At 50.3% G+C, this 16,194-nt stretch overlaps 1 protein-coding gene across 5 annotated transcripts in view; it reads right to left on the reverse strand.

Moving 5' to 3' along the window:
• Vav1 (vav guanine nucleotide exchange factor 1) overlaps positions 1 to 15,396 on the reverse strand; it is a 48,328-nt gene extending 32,932 nt beyond the window's left edge. For 4 of the 5 annotated variants that reach the window (XM_035445427.1, XM_035445425.1, XM_035445428.1 and 1 more), the window contains exon 1: positions 15,193 to 15,396. In XM_035445427.1, coding sequence (XP_035301318.1) covers positions 15,193 to 15,396 — 204 coding nt within the window. The remainder of the gene's footprint in view (positions 1 to 15,192) is intronic. The other variant, XM_035445426.1, reaches the window with a different exon arrangement.
• Positions 15,397 to 16,194: the final 798 nt, after the last annotated feature.

The following is a 16,194-nucleotide window of genomic DNA, read 5'->3' on the forward strand; positions in this document are numbered from 1 at the left end:
TAAGAGCACTCGTTGCTCTTGTAGAGCAACATATGATAGATCACAGTCTCAGGGGACCTGATGTCCTTCATGGGCCTCAGGCATGCTCATTACACACAGACAGACACACACTCAGTCACATAAAACAAAGCCAATATTTTAATATCAAGAATAAGGAAGTGTTTGCCAAACCCTTCTTTTTCTCTAATTAATAATTTTTTCTTTAGGCTTGAGAATTTCATACATGTATACAATGGAATATGATTGTGAACACCCTGTGTATCCCTCCAAATATCCCCAACATGGTCCCCTCACAACTTCATGTCCTTTTTTTTACAGTCCAGTAAGTCCTATGTGTGCTGCCCGTGTGTGTGAGTGTAGGGCATTCACTGGATCAGTGGCCATACTCTCGGCAAAAAAAAAAAAAAAAGAGTCTTCACCCCTAGAAACTGTGTGCCATCAATAGCTCCTCTAGGGGGTGGAGCCAAGCACCATCCACCCACCTGTGTGTGCTGGCTGACTTTGAGCAGGTACCCACAGCTGTGGTCAGACAAACCATTTCACAGCATCCCTCCCTGGCTCTTACATTCTTCCCACCTCCTCTTTCCTTGAGCCTCGGAGTGGGGGAAGACTATTTCAACAGTTTCAAAGATTGAGCCATAAATTCCATGCGAATTTCTACCAAAATCATTTTTTAAATTATTACACTTGGCACGTGACTCATAAGATAGTGTAGAAAATCATAGAATCATAAACAGATGTTCTGACAATGTCAAATTAATGTGGAGCTGCTGGCCTTGCAAGACATTAAAAATTATCAGAATTGTTGGATGTGTTTGTATGTGTGTGCAGGTGCAATGGGTGTGCTAGTGGAGAGTTGTTTGACACTCCCCAATTTCTTTACTGAAACAAAGTCTCTCAGTAAACCACAGCTCTCTGAATAGCCTAGGCTGGCTGGCTGACTCCACCTCCCAATGCTGGGAGATTACAGGTATATCCCCCACTTTCTATGTGGGTCCTGGGGATCCAAGCTCAGGCCCTCATACTTGTAAAGCAAGCACTTTACCTACTGAGCTATCTCCCCTGTCCCCAAGAATTATTATCAAAGTCTACAGCAATTCCAACAGTGTGATAATGACCACCAGGCTCCAATATGGCTGCCGGGCTCCAAGATGGCCATCGTGATGCCCAGTTCCCAGTGTCTATGCAGAAACTTCAGGAATCTCTCCTGTAATCCCCTCCAATGCTGAAGCAACGGGCCCTGTGTGGCTAAGAGTATTAGTGAAAGTAATGATAAGGAATTCTTCAAAAGCGGGCACAGTGGCCTTGCGGGTTCTCTTTGACTTCTTGCATCATTTGGCCACAGTCATGTTGTAAGGCTACCCAATCAGTGCTGTGGAAGAGATCTGAGATTCTGTATGACTGAATCACCTGAGAAGTGTAAAGTCAAATGACAGTGCCTCATCCAACATTTGACTGTGGCCTCACAAAAAAACCTCAAAGGTGAACTGCCCAGCTAAGCCACTTCAGAACTCCTGACCCAAAAAGCCTATGAGAATCGTACTATGGAGCCACAGAATCACTTGTCATACACTGATAAGCAGGTAAATGGAGAGAAGAAAAAATGCAGGGAGGGCTATGTCTACAGCATCTTGTGATTCAGTGATAAGACCATTCAAAGAGCTTGACCTGGTGTGAGCCCTGGGTATCTGGAAATTATTGTCATTGTCATCACAGTCATGAACATCACCACCATCATCACCAACGCCATCAAAACCAGTACCATAATTACCACCATCATCATCTTCATCGTTATCACCGTCAGCACCACCCTCATCATTAACCATCATTGCTATTGCTACCATCACTATTCTCATTGTGACGGTCACCGCCATCATCGTTATTACCATCATCACCACTATCCTCAGCATCACCATCATCACCATCATCACCACCATCACCATCGATACCATACCAGCACCATAACCACCATCATCATTACCACCATCAGCAACTATCACAATACCATCACCATCTATCACCACCACCACAATCCCCACCATGTACACACAGCTCTCTCACCATCAGTCTGCTGCTCCAATGTCGAAGCCTCTGCTAATGAATGCATGGTATTGATCACATCGTGTTGCAATCGTATGTACTGATGGTGGAATCCCAGTGAACTCACTGCTCATCATGAGAGCAGAGATCAGGTCTCCACAGCCCTTGCTCCCCAGCTCCTGGACCCAATGCCGGCAGTGTAAAATGGTGGAAGGAAGGGGTGTGGCTATTATCTCATTACAAACCTATTGAGTAGCTAGTGAAGCTAAGCCCATTTGCTCTTTGCCTAGAGAAGTCTTAACTCTCCTATGCTTAGGCTTTGTGTGTGTGTGTGTGTGTGTGTGTGTGTGTGTGTGTGTGTGTGTGTGTGTTAGTGCAGGTACACATGTGTGCGCGTGTGGAAGCTGGGGACAACCTCAGTGTTGGGACTTAACTTATACCTTGCTTGAGTCAGGGTTTCCCTGTTGTTCGGTGCCTGTGAGCCTCCAGGGGCTCCCCTGTCTCCACCGCTCATCTCATCCCAGGGCCTCACTTCCACTTCTGACTCTCCATTGGGTTCTAGGAAGCAAACTCCAGTCTGCACACTTTCCTCTTTGAGCCATCTCTCTAAAGTCCTTCTTCCTGTTTGTGAGACAGGTTCTCATATAGCCCAGGATGACCTCAAGTTCACTGTGTAGCCAAGAATGAGGATGTGGTCCTGATCCTCCTGCCTCCACCTGTTGGTGAGCTGGGAATGACAGAAGCACACCCCGGGGTTGGGTTTTTGTGGTGCTGAGAGTGGTACCCAGGACTCCATGCGTGCCGGACAAGTGTTCTAGACACAGCCCAAGATCTAGACTATTTTTTGAGCTGTCCTCACATGCACAGCCTCCCCACCAGCAACACCCCACAGAGGATTGTGTAACAATTGCAACAACCCAACATGGACACTTCACCATTGCCTGAGGTCCACAAGTCACTCAAGATTTGGACATCTATTTAAAGACCTGGGGCTTTGTAGGGGGGCTCAACAGAAATTGTTGTGTTAAAGGAAGGGGGCGTCTCATGAGGACCCCGCCCCTTCTGGGGAGCTCTAAGCAGCTAACGGCTTCTGGGGAAGGGAGAGACATTTCCTTCGGCATCGCAGTCATTGATACATGGCCCCTCGGCGACCCCCCATTCCTGTCAGAAACTCTGATTGAACTCACTGGGTCAGGAAAAAGAAAATAAATTATTCCAAAGTAGAAGCAAGACTGGATGAGAAGGAAGGATCCAGTGGGGTCTAAGAGCCAGTGACAGAGCAGACATGATCAACGCACACATACATGTATCAAACCGTCAAAGAATACATCTTAACTTCTAAGTTATTGAAGGAAATCTGGGAGTCAGCTTAGTTGGTAAAGCAAGGACCTGGGTTTATTGCCTAAAAGCCAGGAAAGTGCCCATGTGCACTGGACTCTAGCAATCCCAGCACTGGGGAGGTGGAGACAGGAGGATCCCTGGGGATCACTGTCTAGCCAGCCTTGCTGAGCTGATAAAAGTGAGAGTCCCTGTGCTAAGATCTAACGTGGAGGGGCTAGAGAAATGGCTCAGCAGTCAAGAGCATCTTCAGAGGACCCAAGTTTGGATCCTAGCCCATGTCACAACTATTTGTGACTCCAGCTCTGGGGGATCTGGTGCCCTCTCTAGCATCTTCAGGCATCTGCACTCATGTACACACACACACACTCACACACACACACACACTCACACATACACACACTCACACACACACACAGACACACACACACACTCACACACACAGACACACACACACTCACACACACACTCACACACACACTCACACACACTCACACACACACACTCACACACACACACTCACACACACACACACACTCACACACACACACACACACACTCACACACACACACTCACACACACACACACACACACACACACACACACACACACAATGTGATAATAGTAATAATAAAGTTAAAGCTTTCTTTTAATACACCGTGAAACTGACTCAGGAAGACATCACAGGTTGTCTTCTGGCCTCCAAACACACCTTCACAAGTGCAAGCAAACATAAACACATGCAAAATACATACAAAGACTCCCACAAGCACCAAAGATAAAAATGGCTGAACAAGCCGGGCGTTGGTGGCGCACGCCTTTAATCTCAGCACTCAGGAGGCAGAGGCAGGCGGATCTCTGTGAGTTCCAGACCAGCCTGGTCTCCAGAGCGAGTGCCAGGATAGGCTCCAAAGCTGCACAGAGAAACCCTGTCTCGAAAAACAAAACAAAACAAAACAAAACAAAGAAAATGGCTGAACAAATGACTTCTGTCTGACAGGTGGGATAACTGAGGCTTGTCAAAGGGACACCACCTGCCCAGAGTCACACATGTGAAAAGGAGGGGTGTGGAGAAACCACAGAGCATAAAAGTCAAGCGCTGCCCCAGCTCCTCCCTGGCTCTGTGAGCCACACTGAGACATCACACTCCCTTCCCGCAGCCCTCACAGGGACATACTAGGAGCCAGCATATCACAGAAATTATAGACACCACCCAGAAGTCCTACGGACCCTAGACTAACCCCAGACAGCCAGACAGAGCCAGCGGGCCACCAGAGGTGAGAGGTATCTGTCTGGCCTAAAACAGGAAACCCCCTCCTAACCTCAGAGGATCAGCTGAGCTTTAAGACTGCCTCCCCTCCTGTCGCATGACCCCTCCAGAAGGAGTATGATTCATCACCCTTTCCACAGCTTCAGAGTGGACAGTTAGAGAACAGGGCTCCTTCAGAAAGCAGCAGTGACTGCGGTTAGACCGCTAGAAGAACTTCCCAGTATCATGAGGTATGTTAAAAGGTGATGAAGGACAGGAAGCCGCTTGCTGTAGGAGGTATGTGGAAGAACTCTTCCTTGTTTTGTGGGGACAGCCCCTCCACTTCCCTCATTCTCCAGGATGAAAGAGGGCCATGGCGTTGGGGGAGCAATAAGGCCTTGGGTAAATCAAGAGCCAGGCATTGTCGTCAAGTCGGAAGTCGGCTCTTTGGTGCTTCTGCCCAAAATAGAGAGTTTTGTGCAAGGAAGTGGCACTCCGTGGTAGAGGCCTCTACTGGGGGCTGGGGAAAAGCCACCCAGACTCTACACAAATTCTGTCTTCCGTGCTTTCCACACCCACAACCCCAACCCAGGGAGACTGCCGGAAACAGGAAACGCCTTACTGTGCCTGACTGGGGAAGATAGAAAACAGTGGAGGGATGACATCTTCGAGGCTCTTCCTGTCTCCCTGAGGCTGCCCAGAGAGGGTGGTCATGCTGTGCATCCTATCCAGAGCTTTGACGTGGAGGCGCTGATGACACACTGTTCAACATGAGTCTGCAGCATTCTGGGAGTAAGGCTGCGTTTCCTCTCGCCCCTCCTCACACCCCAGCCAGCCCTTTGTCTCCTACCTAGGAGGAGGTGTGAGGTCACTATAGGTAGCAGGGGACCTGGGCAGGTCATCTTAACCTTCATGCTTTGGGTTCCCCAACAGAAAATCAGGAATGAAATCACAGTGTGGTGGTATATACACCTGTAATCTCAGCATTTGGGAAGCTGAGGCAGGGGGATGGCTATAACTGATTAGCCTGGACTACGTGATGAATTAGTTCCAGGCTGGCCAGGGTTCTGCATAGAGACCTTGTATCAAAATGCGGGAAAACAAGGGAAAGAGAGAAGGGAGGGGAGAGGGCTCGGGGACAGGGGAGGGGAGAGAGGGGAAAGAAGGAGAGAGGAGGGTGTTGTGTAGCAATTTCCTCTAAGATGAAACCTTCCACTTTGGAAGGAAGCTCATTAAGACACAGAATGTGCTAAGAGGAAGCGATACACTCCACCGATACACTCCATCCTACGGAGAAGCGTGTCAAGCTCAGGAAATAAACAACAGGAAGTCCCTAAAACAGATGAGATTCTCTAGGCCCCTCCCTCACCTCCCCAAGCACAAGCTGTAAGGACTGCTGGTGGCTGAACTGCCCAGAAGAGGTTCAGACAGGCAGGACAGGGCACCTGGAAGAGGCTGCCCTGATTGCAGGCTGTGCAGCGCTCTCCGGGTTTCCAGTAAGTGCCTCCATGCCGGACCTCGGTGATGTCTCTGAGTCATTTCTGTTCCTGGAAGTGACCCTCACTCCCATTCCTGAAAGCAGCCCCGGTGACACTCATTGGTTCAGCAAGCTGGACTTTGGTGGCGTCCTGGCTTTTCTCTGCTGTCAGCTCCCTGTCTGGGGTGCACGGACATGTGTTCATGGTTCTCCCAGAAGAATGTCGCACAATGAAGAGAAGGAATGGAAAGAGGAGGAGATGGGTGAAAATGGAGGGATTGGAAGAAGAGAGGAAGGGAAGGAGAAGAAAAGGGGGAGAGATGAGCAAGAGAGAGAAGGGAGAGAGCCAGAGAGCCACCTCTCCACTCCAGAACTGATAACTAACACAAAGCCTGACCTACAAAACCCACTCAGTAATTGACTCAGCAAGCATACATTAAGTGTTTACTGTTTACCTAGCACTGGAACCCAGTAGTAGATAAGGAAAACGGGCCCCGATGCCACAATGCTTGTAACCTGGAGAGAAGGGTAGATTAACAGGAGGGACTCTCACAAGCGATCCGGATATGGGTTGGTGACAAGGCTGGTGAGTGTGTGGTATGAAGTGCAGTCAGCTGAGGCACGAAGTGACAAGAACAGGCAACTGTACAACATCGGGGTAGTGGATGGGAACGCAGGGCTCAGCTGCAGCCATCGCTAGACAGAAAGGGATGGGCACTGGGGGAGGAAAGCTGGACAGCGTGACCTTCAACAGTACAGGTGCATCCACTTTTAAAAGTCTTCCAACTTCTACAGCAAGACACGCACAGCTGCGCAACCTATACTCCCGACAAGCTCTACTCAAAAAATAAAAATGCCTAAGGGGTGGTTGGGGTGTGGCTCATGGATGGAGCCCCTGCCTAGAATCCGCCAGTGAAGGGCTGGGGGCGTGGTCAGAGACGGAGCTCCTGTCTAGAATCCTCCAGTGAGGGGCTGGGGGAGTGGTCGGGGTGGAACCCCCACCTAGAATCCTCTAGTGAGGAGCTGGGGGTATGGTCAGAGGTGGAGCTCCCACCTAGATTTTCCGGGTGAAGGTGTGTGCATGAAGACATGTGCACATGACTGCAGGTACCAGAGAAGGCCAGAAGAGGGCGCTGGATCCTCTGAAACTGGAGGTACAAATGGTTGTGAGGGACATGATGTGGTTGCTGGGAACTGAACTTGGGTCCTCTGAGCTCTAATCCCCTGAGTCATCTCTTCATCCCCCACCTTATTTTTCGGCAAGTCTCTTTCTCAACTTGGAGCTGGCCCATTAGGCTGGGCTGGTGGTCAGAGAACGGTAGCAATCCTCGTATCTCAACCTTCCCAATATGAGGGTTACAGACATGCTCTGCTCCACCATCCTCAGGTCGCCATGGTTGCATGGCAAACACTTCACCCCATCAGCCACCTCCTGGCCCCCACACTCCTGTTTTAAAAAGAACAGCTACCACTGTACTTGGGTCCGCTAAAGAAACTGGCTCTTAAACATTTTGCCATCTCTCCAACCCCACTATCTTTTTTGAGACTGGCCTGTGATTGCCAGTGTTCTTCCTTACTGTATCGCCCCAGGGCTGGGGCGATATCTGCAAGCAGACTGTTTCCAGGACGACCCCATCACCTCAGTAATGAAAGTATACCAGTGTCCCCATCCATTCTAGACCCTTCTCTGCATCAAACCTGCACATCCTCCTTGGTGACTTATCTCAGCTGACAGAATGAAAGTGCTGTGGAGAGAGCTGAGGGAAAACAAGCTAGACAGTCATGATGACCAACACAGCAGGCTTTCATCCAGTTTGCTGTGCATGTGGAAGCCAGATGACAAGCTTGAACATCCTTCCTCAAGAGCCTTGTGTTTTGAGACAGGGTCTCTCATTGGCTAGACCTCGTAGGCTCAGCTAGGCTTGCTGAGCAGTGAACCCCAGGATCACTGTCTCTACCTCCCCAGTGCTGAGCTAAAAGGTGGACACCACACCTGGCTTTTTTTTCTCCTGGGTGCTGGAGATTCAAACTCAGATCCTAGCACTTCCAAGGCACTGATGGAGCCATCTCCTAAGCCACACTTCTTAAAATGTGGACATCTCTGAGCCATGGTTGGTTAAGCTCACAGATATAGCACAGTCAGATATGGGGGAAGAAAAGAATCATTCATTTATTCATTTTACATTTCATTTGTGTGTGTGGAAGTCATTTCTTCCTTGCACCATGTGGCATTCAGGAATAAAACTTGGGTGTTCAGGCTTAGCAGCAAGTGACTTTACCCACCAAACCAACTCCTGGCCCTTGCGTTTTTTGTCTCTTTCCCTAGCTAGCACGGTGTCACCCTCTCAAGGGCACTGACACATTCATTTTTTTTCTTCCAGCTGTGTACCCGGTACCCAGACCTGGGACGTACTCAATAAGGTTTGAATCAGTGAAGAGATGGCTGGATGAGCGGGGGCCTGTGTGCTCTTCCCTGCCAGGAGCAGTTTTAAATCCCTCGCAGCTCTAAGAAAGATTGATTTGCATCGCTGTACCTATTCCCCTCTGATTTGGGGTATTTCTTATCAGAGGAACAAAAGTAAGAACAGCGTTTCGCATTACTTATTAGTGGTGGCTTCACTCCCTCCCGTTATCCCATACCCACCCCTTGTCCCTGTGATGCTCTGGGTCTTTTACTAGACTGCTGATTTCAGGACACAGCCGAGCAAGCTGCAGCTACTTCCTTCCTGCCTTCTTCCTTTCTGCTGCTTCCTTTTTAAATTAATTTTAATCTCTTGGGGATGGGGGGAGTGCAGCGTGTCAGTGTGCATGTATGCATGATTTTGCATGCGTGTCAGCACAGTATGGTGCAAGTGTGCACATGTGTGTGTATACACACACGCATGCATGTGTGTAGGCCAAAAGAAGTCAGCATTGGGTGTCTTCTTTCCTTGGTTGCTCTCTGTCTTATTTTTATTAAAAAAAAAAAAAAACAGCCAGACATGATGGCACATGCCTTTAATCCCAGCACTAAAGAGGCAGAGGCAGGCAGATCTGAGTTCAAAGCTAGCTTAATCTACAAAGGGAGCTTCGGGACACCCAGGACTGTTACAAAGAGAAACCCTGTCTTGAAAAATGAAACAAAAAAAAGGTTTTAAATAAATAAAAATAAAATCCTTGGCTACACAGTGAAGTCAAGGGCAACCTGGGCTACGTAAGACTGTCTCAAGAGTTTTGGGTTGTTTTTTGTTGGTGGTGGTGATGGTGGATATAGATAGATAGATAGATAGATAGATAGATAGATAGATAGATAGATAGATTGCTATACACAGGATGGTTAAGCAATAGAGTGGCTCGTTCCATAGCATACAAGTTCTACCAACTGAGGAGAGTCACCTATAGATGACTTAAAAACCAAAGGCAGGACAAGCAGGTCCTATCAAAACGGCACACCATTTCCTACAAGAGATCAAATCATAGGCTGATTTTGGACTCCATAAAGCTAGTCTCTCATGTACCAAGGGACAACATACAACTTGTCAGAAGATGGTGGGCTAGGGTAGGTCAAGCATTTGCTGTGCAAGCATGAGGATATGAGTTTGAATCCAAAGCACCAACCTAAGAGCTGGGCATAGCGGGGACGCCTCTAATCCCAGCCCTGGGGCGATACAGTAAGGAAGAACCCTGGCAATCACAGGCCAGTCTCAAAAAAGATAGTGGGGTTGGAGAGATGGCAAAATGTTTAAGAGCCAGTTTCTTTAGCGGACCCAAGTCCAGCTGCCGGTAACTCCAGCTCCAGGGGATGCAGTGCCTGGGCTTTAGCTGGCTCCTGCACACAAACGCACATGTCCTCACAGAGACCCGCACTCGCGATGGAAAACCTTAAAAATATATTTGAGGCAGCAGAAGAGCACTTGAGGAAGACACAGTGCCTCCACCGGCACGTGTACAAGCCTGCATACACACGGGCGCACAGACAAAAAGGAAAAAGGCAATGGGTTGAACAGTGCCAGGAAAGGGGGGATTTTGGTGACTTGTTGGAAGCCTTGTTGAAACATTGATGTTTAAGCAAAGGCTTGAAGGAGGTGAGGGGGCAGCCAGGTGGATACCCGCATGAACAACAGCGTTCCAGGCAGAGGAAACAGTCGGCGCCAAACACCTGAGGCAGGACCGTGCCTAGTGTAGGCTGCCAGAGGAGCGTGGAGGAGAGATTGAACCAGGTGTTTGAGGAACCAAAGCTAAGATCTGTGAAACAAACACAATGAAATTGTCACCACAGCACCTAACCTTGACTTTTGTCCTTGAGAGGAAAGCAACAATGTCTGAATAACTAGATTTCCATTGATGGGCTGGGGGCATGGTCAGGATGGAGCTCCGCCTAGAATCCCCAGTGAGAGGTTGGGGGCGTGGTCAAGGGTAGAGCCCTGCCTAGAATACCCCAGTGAGGAGCTGGGGGCGTGGTCAGGGGTGGAGCCCTGCCTGGAACGGCCCAGTGAGGGGCTAGAGGCATCTCTCAGTGGTAGAACACTGTTCTAGCTGAGGAAGTCTTAAGTTCCCTTGCAGTTGAGACAAAGAGAAATATAAATAGGGAACTGAGTCATGGAGATTTTCAGTAACTTCCTGTAATGTTTAGTGTCATCAACTTGACTGGATCCGGGGTTGGCTAAGAGCCAAGCATCCAAACACACCTATGAGAGATTATTTAACCTCTGTGCCTGCCTGTGGGGGATTATCTAGATAGGGTTGAGATAGAAAGACACATCATAACTGTAGGCCTCACCATCCTGTGGCCTGGGGGCCTGGACTGAATGAAGCCAGCATTCATGTCTCTGCTTCCTGACTGTAGATGTGATGTGACCAGCTGTGTCAACTCCTGCCACCATGCCTCCCCTGCAGTACAGTCTGTACCCTGAGATTTTGAGCCTGAATAGCCCTTCCTTCCTGAGATGTTTTGAATGAAAAACTGTCCCACATATTCTTGTGGCATTTGAACTCATGGCCCCCTACTGAAGGCACTGTCTGGCAAGGTTTAGGAGGTGTGGCCCTGTTAGAGAAAGTGTACCAGTGGAGGAGGCTGCCAATGCTTGAACTTGCTTCCTGCTCACTGCTTGAGGAAGGAGCCCCCAACTTTTCCTGCATCACGACTCCCACCTTTTGATGGTGTGGACTCCTATCCCCTCTGAACCAGAAGCCCAAATCAATCCTTCTATAAGTCGCCTTGATGATGGTGTTTTATCCCAGCAACAGAAAAGTAACTAAGACACGTCCCCAAGATCCTGCCGTTGGAATTGGAACTCAGGGTGTACCAGACCGCCGACTTCAGGGCCCCACACTGTGTTCCTCCACTGAGCCTGGATTGAAATCTGGGAGATGAGGTACCGATCACTGTATACTCAACAGCATCCTTGGCTTGTACACTGTAGATAGTGACAGCTCTTCATTCTCCACCCAGGTGCCACCAAAAGCCCCCTCAGAGGAGACCTGTGCCTACCTTGCACTCACATATACCTAGGGTTAAGACCCCATGCTGATTCTGGGCCTTGGTGAGTAGGCCTAGCATACACGAGGCCCTGGGCCCATCCCCAGCACCACATAAACCAGGTATGGTGGCACACCTGTCATCCTGGCACACAGAAGATAGAATGTGGTACAGGACTATCATCTGAACCCAACTACCATGCTCCTCATGAGCTCGGCTGCAGCTTCTTACAGACTGTTCCCTTGTAGGAGAAGGACCAGAACAGGTCATGGGACCTCACATGAGCATCCAGCCACTGGCCCCTGCCACTGTATGCAACTCTGCCCTAAGTGTATGTGGCCTTGGAATCACAGGACGGACACAACTAAGAAGGAGTCGGAAAAGGGCTCCATCTGCACAGCCAGAGCAAAGCTGTCATCCACAAGGGGTACAGACCTTCTAGTATGTCTGCTTTGGGGTCACCCACACTCCTGCCGCTAACCGCCTGAATTCCAAATTGCTGTTTGCACTCATACACTCAGGGAGACTTGATAAATGACAGAGGCCATAGCTGAGCGATGGCGTTGGGAGTTCCATTTCCATGCATCGTTACAGGATTTCAATCACACAAATGTATCATTTAACCAAACACCTGACTGTCTAGAAGGTTCTGTTGTGTTTGCCAGCCTCCAAACCCTGTCTATCACACCAAAGACAGCACCCCACTCTGTGCTGCACTGTTTCCACGCTCCTGACTCAATTGTGTGTGCGTATGTACACCTGTGCATGCATCAGAGGACAGACATGAATGGCAGATGCCCTGTGCTATCACTACCCACCTGATTGAGTCAGTCTCTAACTGAACCTGGAGCTAGGCTGGCAGCCAGCAAGCCCACAGCCCTGGGGTTACAGAGAGGGGCTCACAGCCATACCTGGCTTTTTAATGTATGTGCAGACCCACGTTTGTATAGCAAGCCATTAAATTCAAGCCAATCACCCTGCTAGCTTTTATTTTTCAGTTCAGGCATGCCACCCAAGGGCTCTACCAATGTGCACAGGTACACGCCCTCATGCCCACATGAAAGGTTTGCTGGGGCTGGAGGCTCAGCAATGTCTTTTACCCCAACTCCTGCTTTTCCTGGAGTTTAATGAGTCTCACATCCTTTCCCAAAACCCACCTCTTTCTCTTCAGGCTTTTAGCCACAGAAGAGAGAAGTGCACATTTGTGATGTCTGGGGCCTCTGTTTCTGTGGGCCTTAGACCTTATGGGCACTGACCAGTCTGAAAATGCTCCAATCTGACCTCTACCACCAGAGCTGGGATAGCCACTACCCTGAGCATATAGGCCTACCCCACCTCAGGACCTTCATACAGGCAGAACCCCCTGCTGGGGTCACCATCCCCACAAGCAGAGTGCTCATCTTTCGCTACCCGCAGGCTTTTGCTCTAGCAAGGCTTTCTAGACTCCCTACTCAAAAATGTCACCAAGCACCCTTTCCAAGAATTTCTTCAAAGTATGAGCCACTGCCTAAAAATGTACACCCTGTCTTTGTTTTCTCATCAATGTATTTCCCTTCTTCAGAATATGGTGTGTTAAATCATGAACACGTGTGTCCGACTCCCATAGTCCCCAGCACGAAGGATGGGGCTTGCCCTGCACAGTAACTATTTGATGGATGGGTGAGTGGATGGATGGAGGGATGGATGGATGGATGGATGGATGGATGGATGGATGGATGGGATGGATGGAAGGTAGATGGGTGGTATATATATTATTTCTTCCCTATTTGCTGGAAAAAGGAGAGTGATGAAGAAGTGGAGGAACTAAGTAGTCTTCTCATTCCAACCTCTACACCTTTATCTCTGCTTCCATAAGTCACTCTTTCCCTGTCATTTCTGCCTTCTACATCCCACAGGCCACTCTGTCCCTGGCTGCATTCGGCTAACAATGTCCCAAAGGCCCAGAGGTGACCTCCGTAGGGCACCTCCCTCTGGCATATTGTGCATAGCCCATTGGTTCTCACACACATCTCCTCCAGAAACAGAATTTCCAAGGAAGGCAGAAAGAACTGAGGCTGGAAGCCACAGAGAAGAGAGATGGAGAAGGTTAAGGTGAACCCTAGCCCAGCCTGAAGCTCCATACAAGAGGATATTGGAAGCCAGAACAATGGGAAAACTCCTACTGACTCTTCAAAACCCAGCCTAAGTATCCCTCTTTTCATAAGGCCTAATTCTCCCAGGCAGTGTCCTGCCCACGTCCCCAGAGCACACAGGCCTGGGACATATCTTTTTCTGTCTCCTTGTGTTTAAGAGCTCTTTGTGGGCCAGAGCCAAGTTCCCACCATTGCCTGGTACATATTAGGACTATTGTTGGAACAAAGCAGGTCCTGTGGGGATTAACACCATGCACACTTGCCCTTCAGAAAATCAGCCTTAGCTATGATGCACAGGGTGGAAGTTCATCCTTAACTCCGTTTTCCCAACAGCTGCGATTGCCACATCGTAGGGCACCCAGAGTCCTACCAGATCTGGGGCCCAACATGTCCCATGGCCACTTCCTCAAGCTCTTAAAGCTACTGGAGTTCAAGCAAATGTAGGCAAATCTCTGATGGCCTGTAGCCAGCCAGGTTCATGGAGGACTGTGGGTTTTGTGTTCCCTGTTCCCCTCAGAGAACTTGTGGTGGAACCAGGGGCCACTACCTCACCCACTGACAACTACATGGGGCCCCTCACATGAGGGAAGAGACCAGGCCCCCGACAACCACTGTTCATCATTTCCAGGGATGGCACCCTGGGACTTGAAAGAACTGGCTGTGCTGGTCTCAAAGACTGAAGGCAAGATGGTAGATGCCCCCTACACCAGGGCTGTGTCCTTCAGACCCCAGGGCAAGGTCATGTTCCCTTAGATACAGCTCATACCCCTCATCCTCCATGGTAAGGCTATGAACCCCTCTGACTTGAACCTATATCTTCCTTTCCTAGGACTATCAGACCCCCTCAAAACCCAGCATCCCTGGAGAAGCAGGGAAGAGAGCACAAAGCCACCAGTCACATTTCCCCACCACCCCAATCACATTCAAATAAAAATTTGAATACATTTCCTAAGCACATCTGAGCATGCCTCCCCTGGAAGGGTGGGAGGTGGAGAAGCACCAGACTCTGAGTCACCCTGGCCCTTCTCAGAATCCCTGGCCTCGGCCCTGCATTCAATGGGCCCTTCGTGGGATAACATTGCAGACCCCCACCCTCCATGACACACAGCCCAGAGCCCCGGCAGGAAGTGGAGGTGAAGGAAGATGTGAGGAGGAAGGGGGGGCAAAAAGAGGCGGAAGAGGAGGAGCCACAGGTGGGGGAGAAACAACTGAAGGCCTCTCTCTTCAAGGCCTGCATCTGGTGGCTCCAACCTCATGCGCACTCTTGGCTATCCACAAGGCACCCGCGTACCCCTCGGGCCCCTCTAGATGGGTCTCAACAGTTAGCCTGGGGTTGGGGGGGTTCCCCCTAGTTTGCCAAGGCAGATGCAAGCCAATATAGAGTCTGTAAACCCACCCAGAGCCCTGCTCTACTCAGCACCACCCCTTAGCCAGACCCAGGCCTAGAGAGGCGCTCCCCCAACCCAGCCCTGCCCTGGCATCACCCAGCAGGCTCACCTGAGACATCTGGGGCCGTAGGTTAACCTCCCGCAGGTTGATAGCTTGGGGAAGCAGGTTGTTAAGCAGTTGACACAAGAGGACACCATCCCGAAGTGCCTGTGCCAGCTCACACACCTGGGCCCCCTCCCATGTCACACGGTGGCTGGGAGGCAGCACCCGACACTGGATCAGCCAGTGAGTGCACTGTCGCCAGAGCTCCATAGTGGCTGCCTGCCTCCCCCTCGGGGAGGCCCCCGTGCACCCTCGCGCCTCCACCACCACTGCCGCTGCCTGCCCCAGTGGGGACAACTACAACACCACTTCCTCTTCTGTGACTGTAACTGTCGCCCTGGGGGTGGGGGGTAGGGAGGAGCTGTGGGGCGGAGGGGAGCACCTGCAGTTCCGCCCCCAGGCCTTCCACGCACTGGTGTGACCTTGCCTCTCTCCACCCACACTGAGCAACCCGGGCACCTGCAGGACTAAACAGACACGACCTCATCCTGCCTATTGGCACATAAGCTGTCACCTCCTCTGGCTCCTCCTGGTGCCCTGTGTAAGGCCCTGGTCTCTCATAGTCTGTCCCCGCTGCAGCCCCCAAAGGGCACCCTTGAGCACAGTGTTAAGTCTCAACCATTCCTCCTCTACCCATAGCCTTTTATGGCTCCGACTTCCTTCTTCCACGGGGTCAAAACCCAAGTGTTCCCTGAACCTCACATGGCCCTGATCACCCTGCCCCCACCCCTCCCAGCCTCCCTGTCCTCTCTCCCCCTGTGCTCAAGCCACACTGACCTCCATCCTGCCCCTGACCCTTGGCCCTTGTGCCCACCACCCTGCGTTAAGATAATGACTGACTACATACATCGCTGCCTATGTGCTACTTTTTGACTAATGAGTGCTCAGCTACGGGGGGTGGGGCGGCGGGACATCTATATCGCCACTGCCTCAAGTCTGGAGAGAGAAAGGGTGAAAAACTGGGGAATGGGGAGGTCTGTGACATGCTCTCCCAGTCATGGCATGAGA

Source organism: Cricetulus griseus, chromosome 5 (assembly GCF_003668045.3).
Source record: "Cricetulus griseus strain 17A/GY chromosome 5, alternate assembly CriGri-PICRH-1.0, whole genome shotgun sequence".
In the NCBI taxonomy this organism is placed as follows: Eukaryota; Metazoa; Chordata; class Mammalia; order Rodentia; family Cricetidae; genus Cricetulus; species Cricetulus griseus.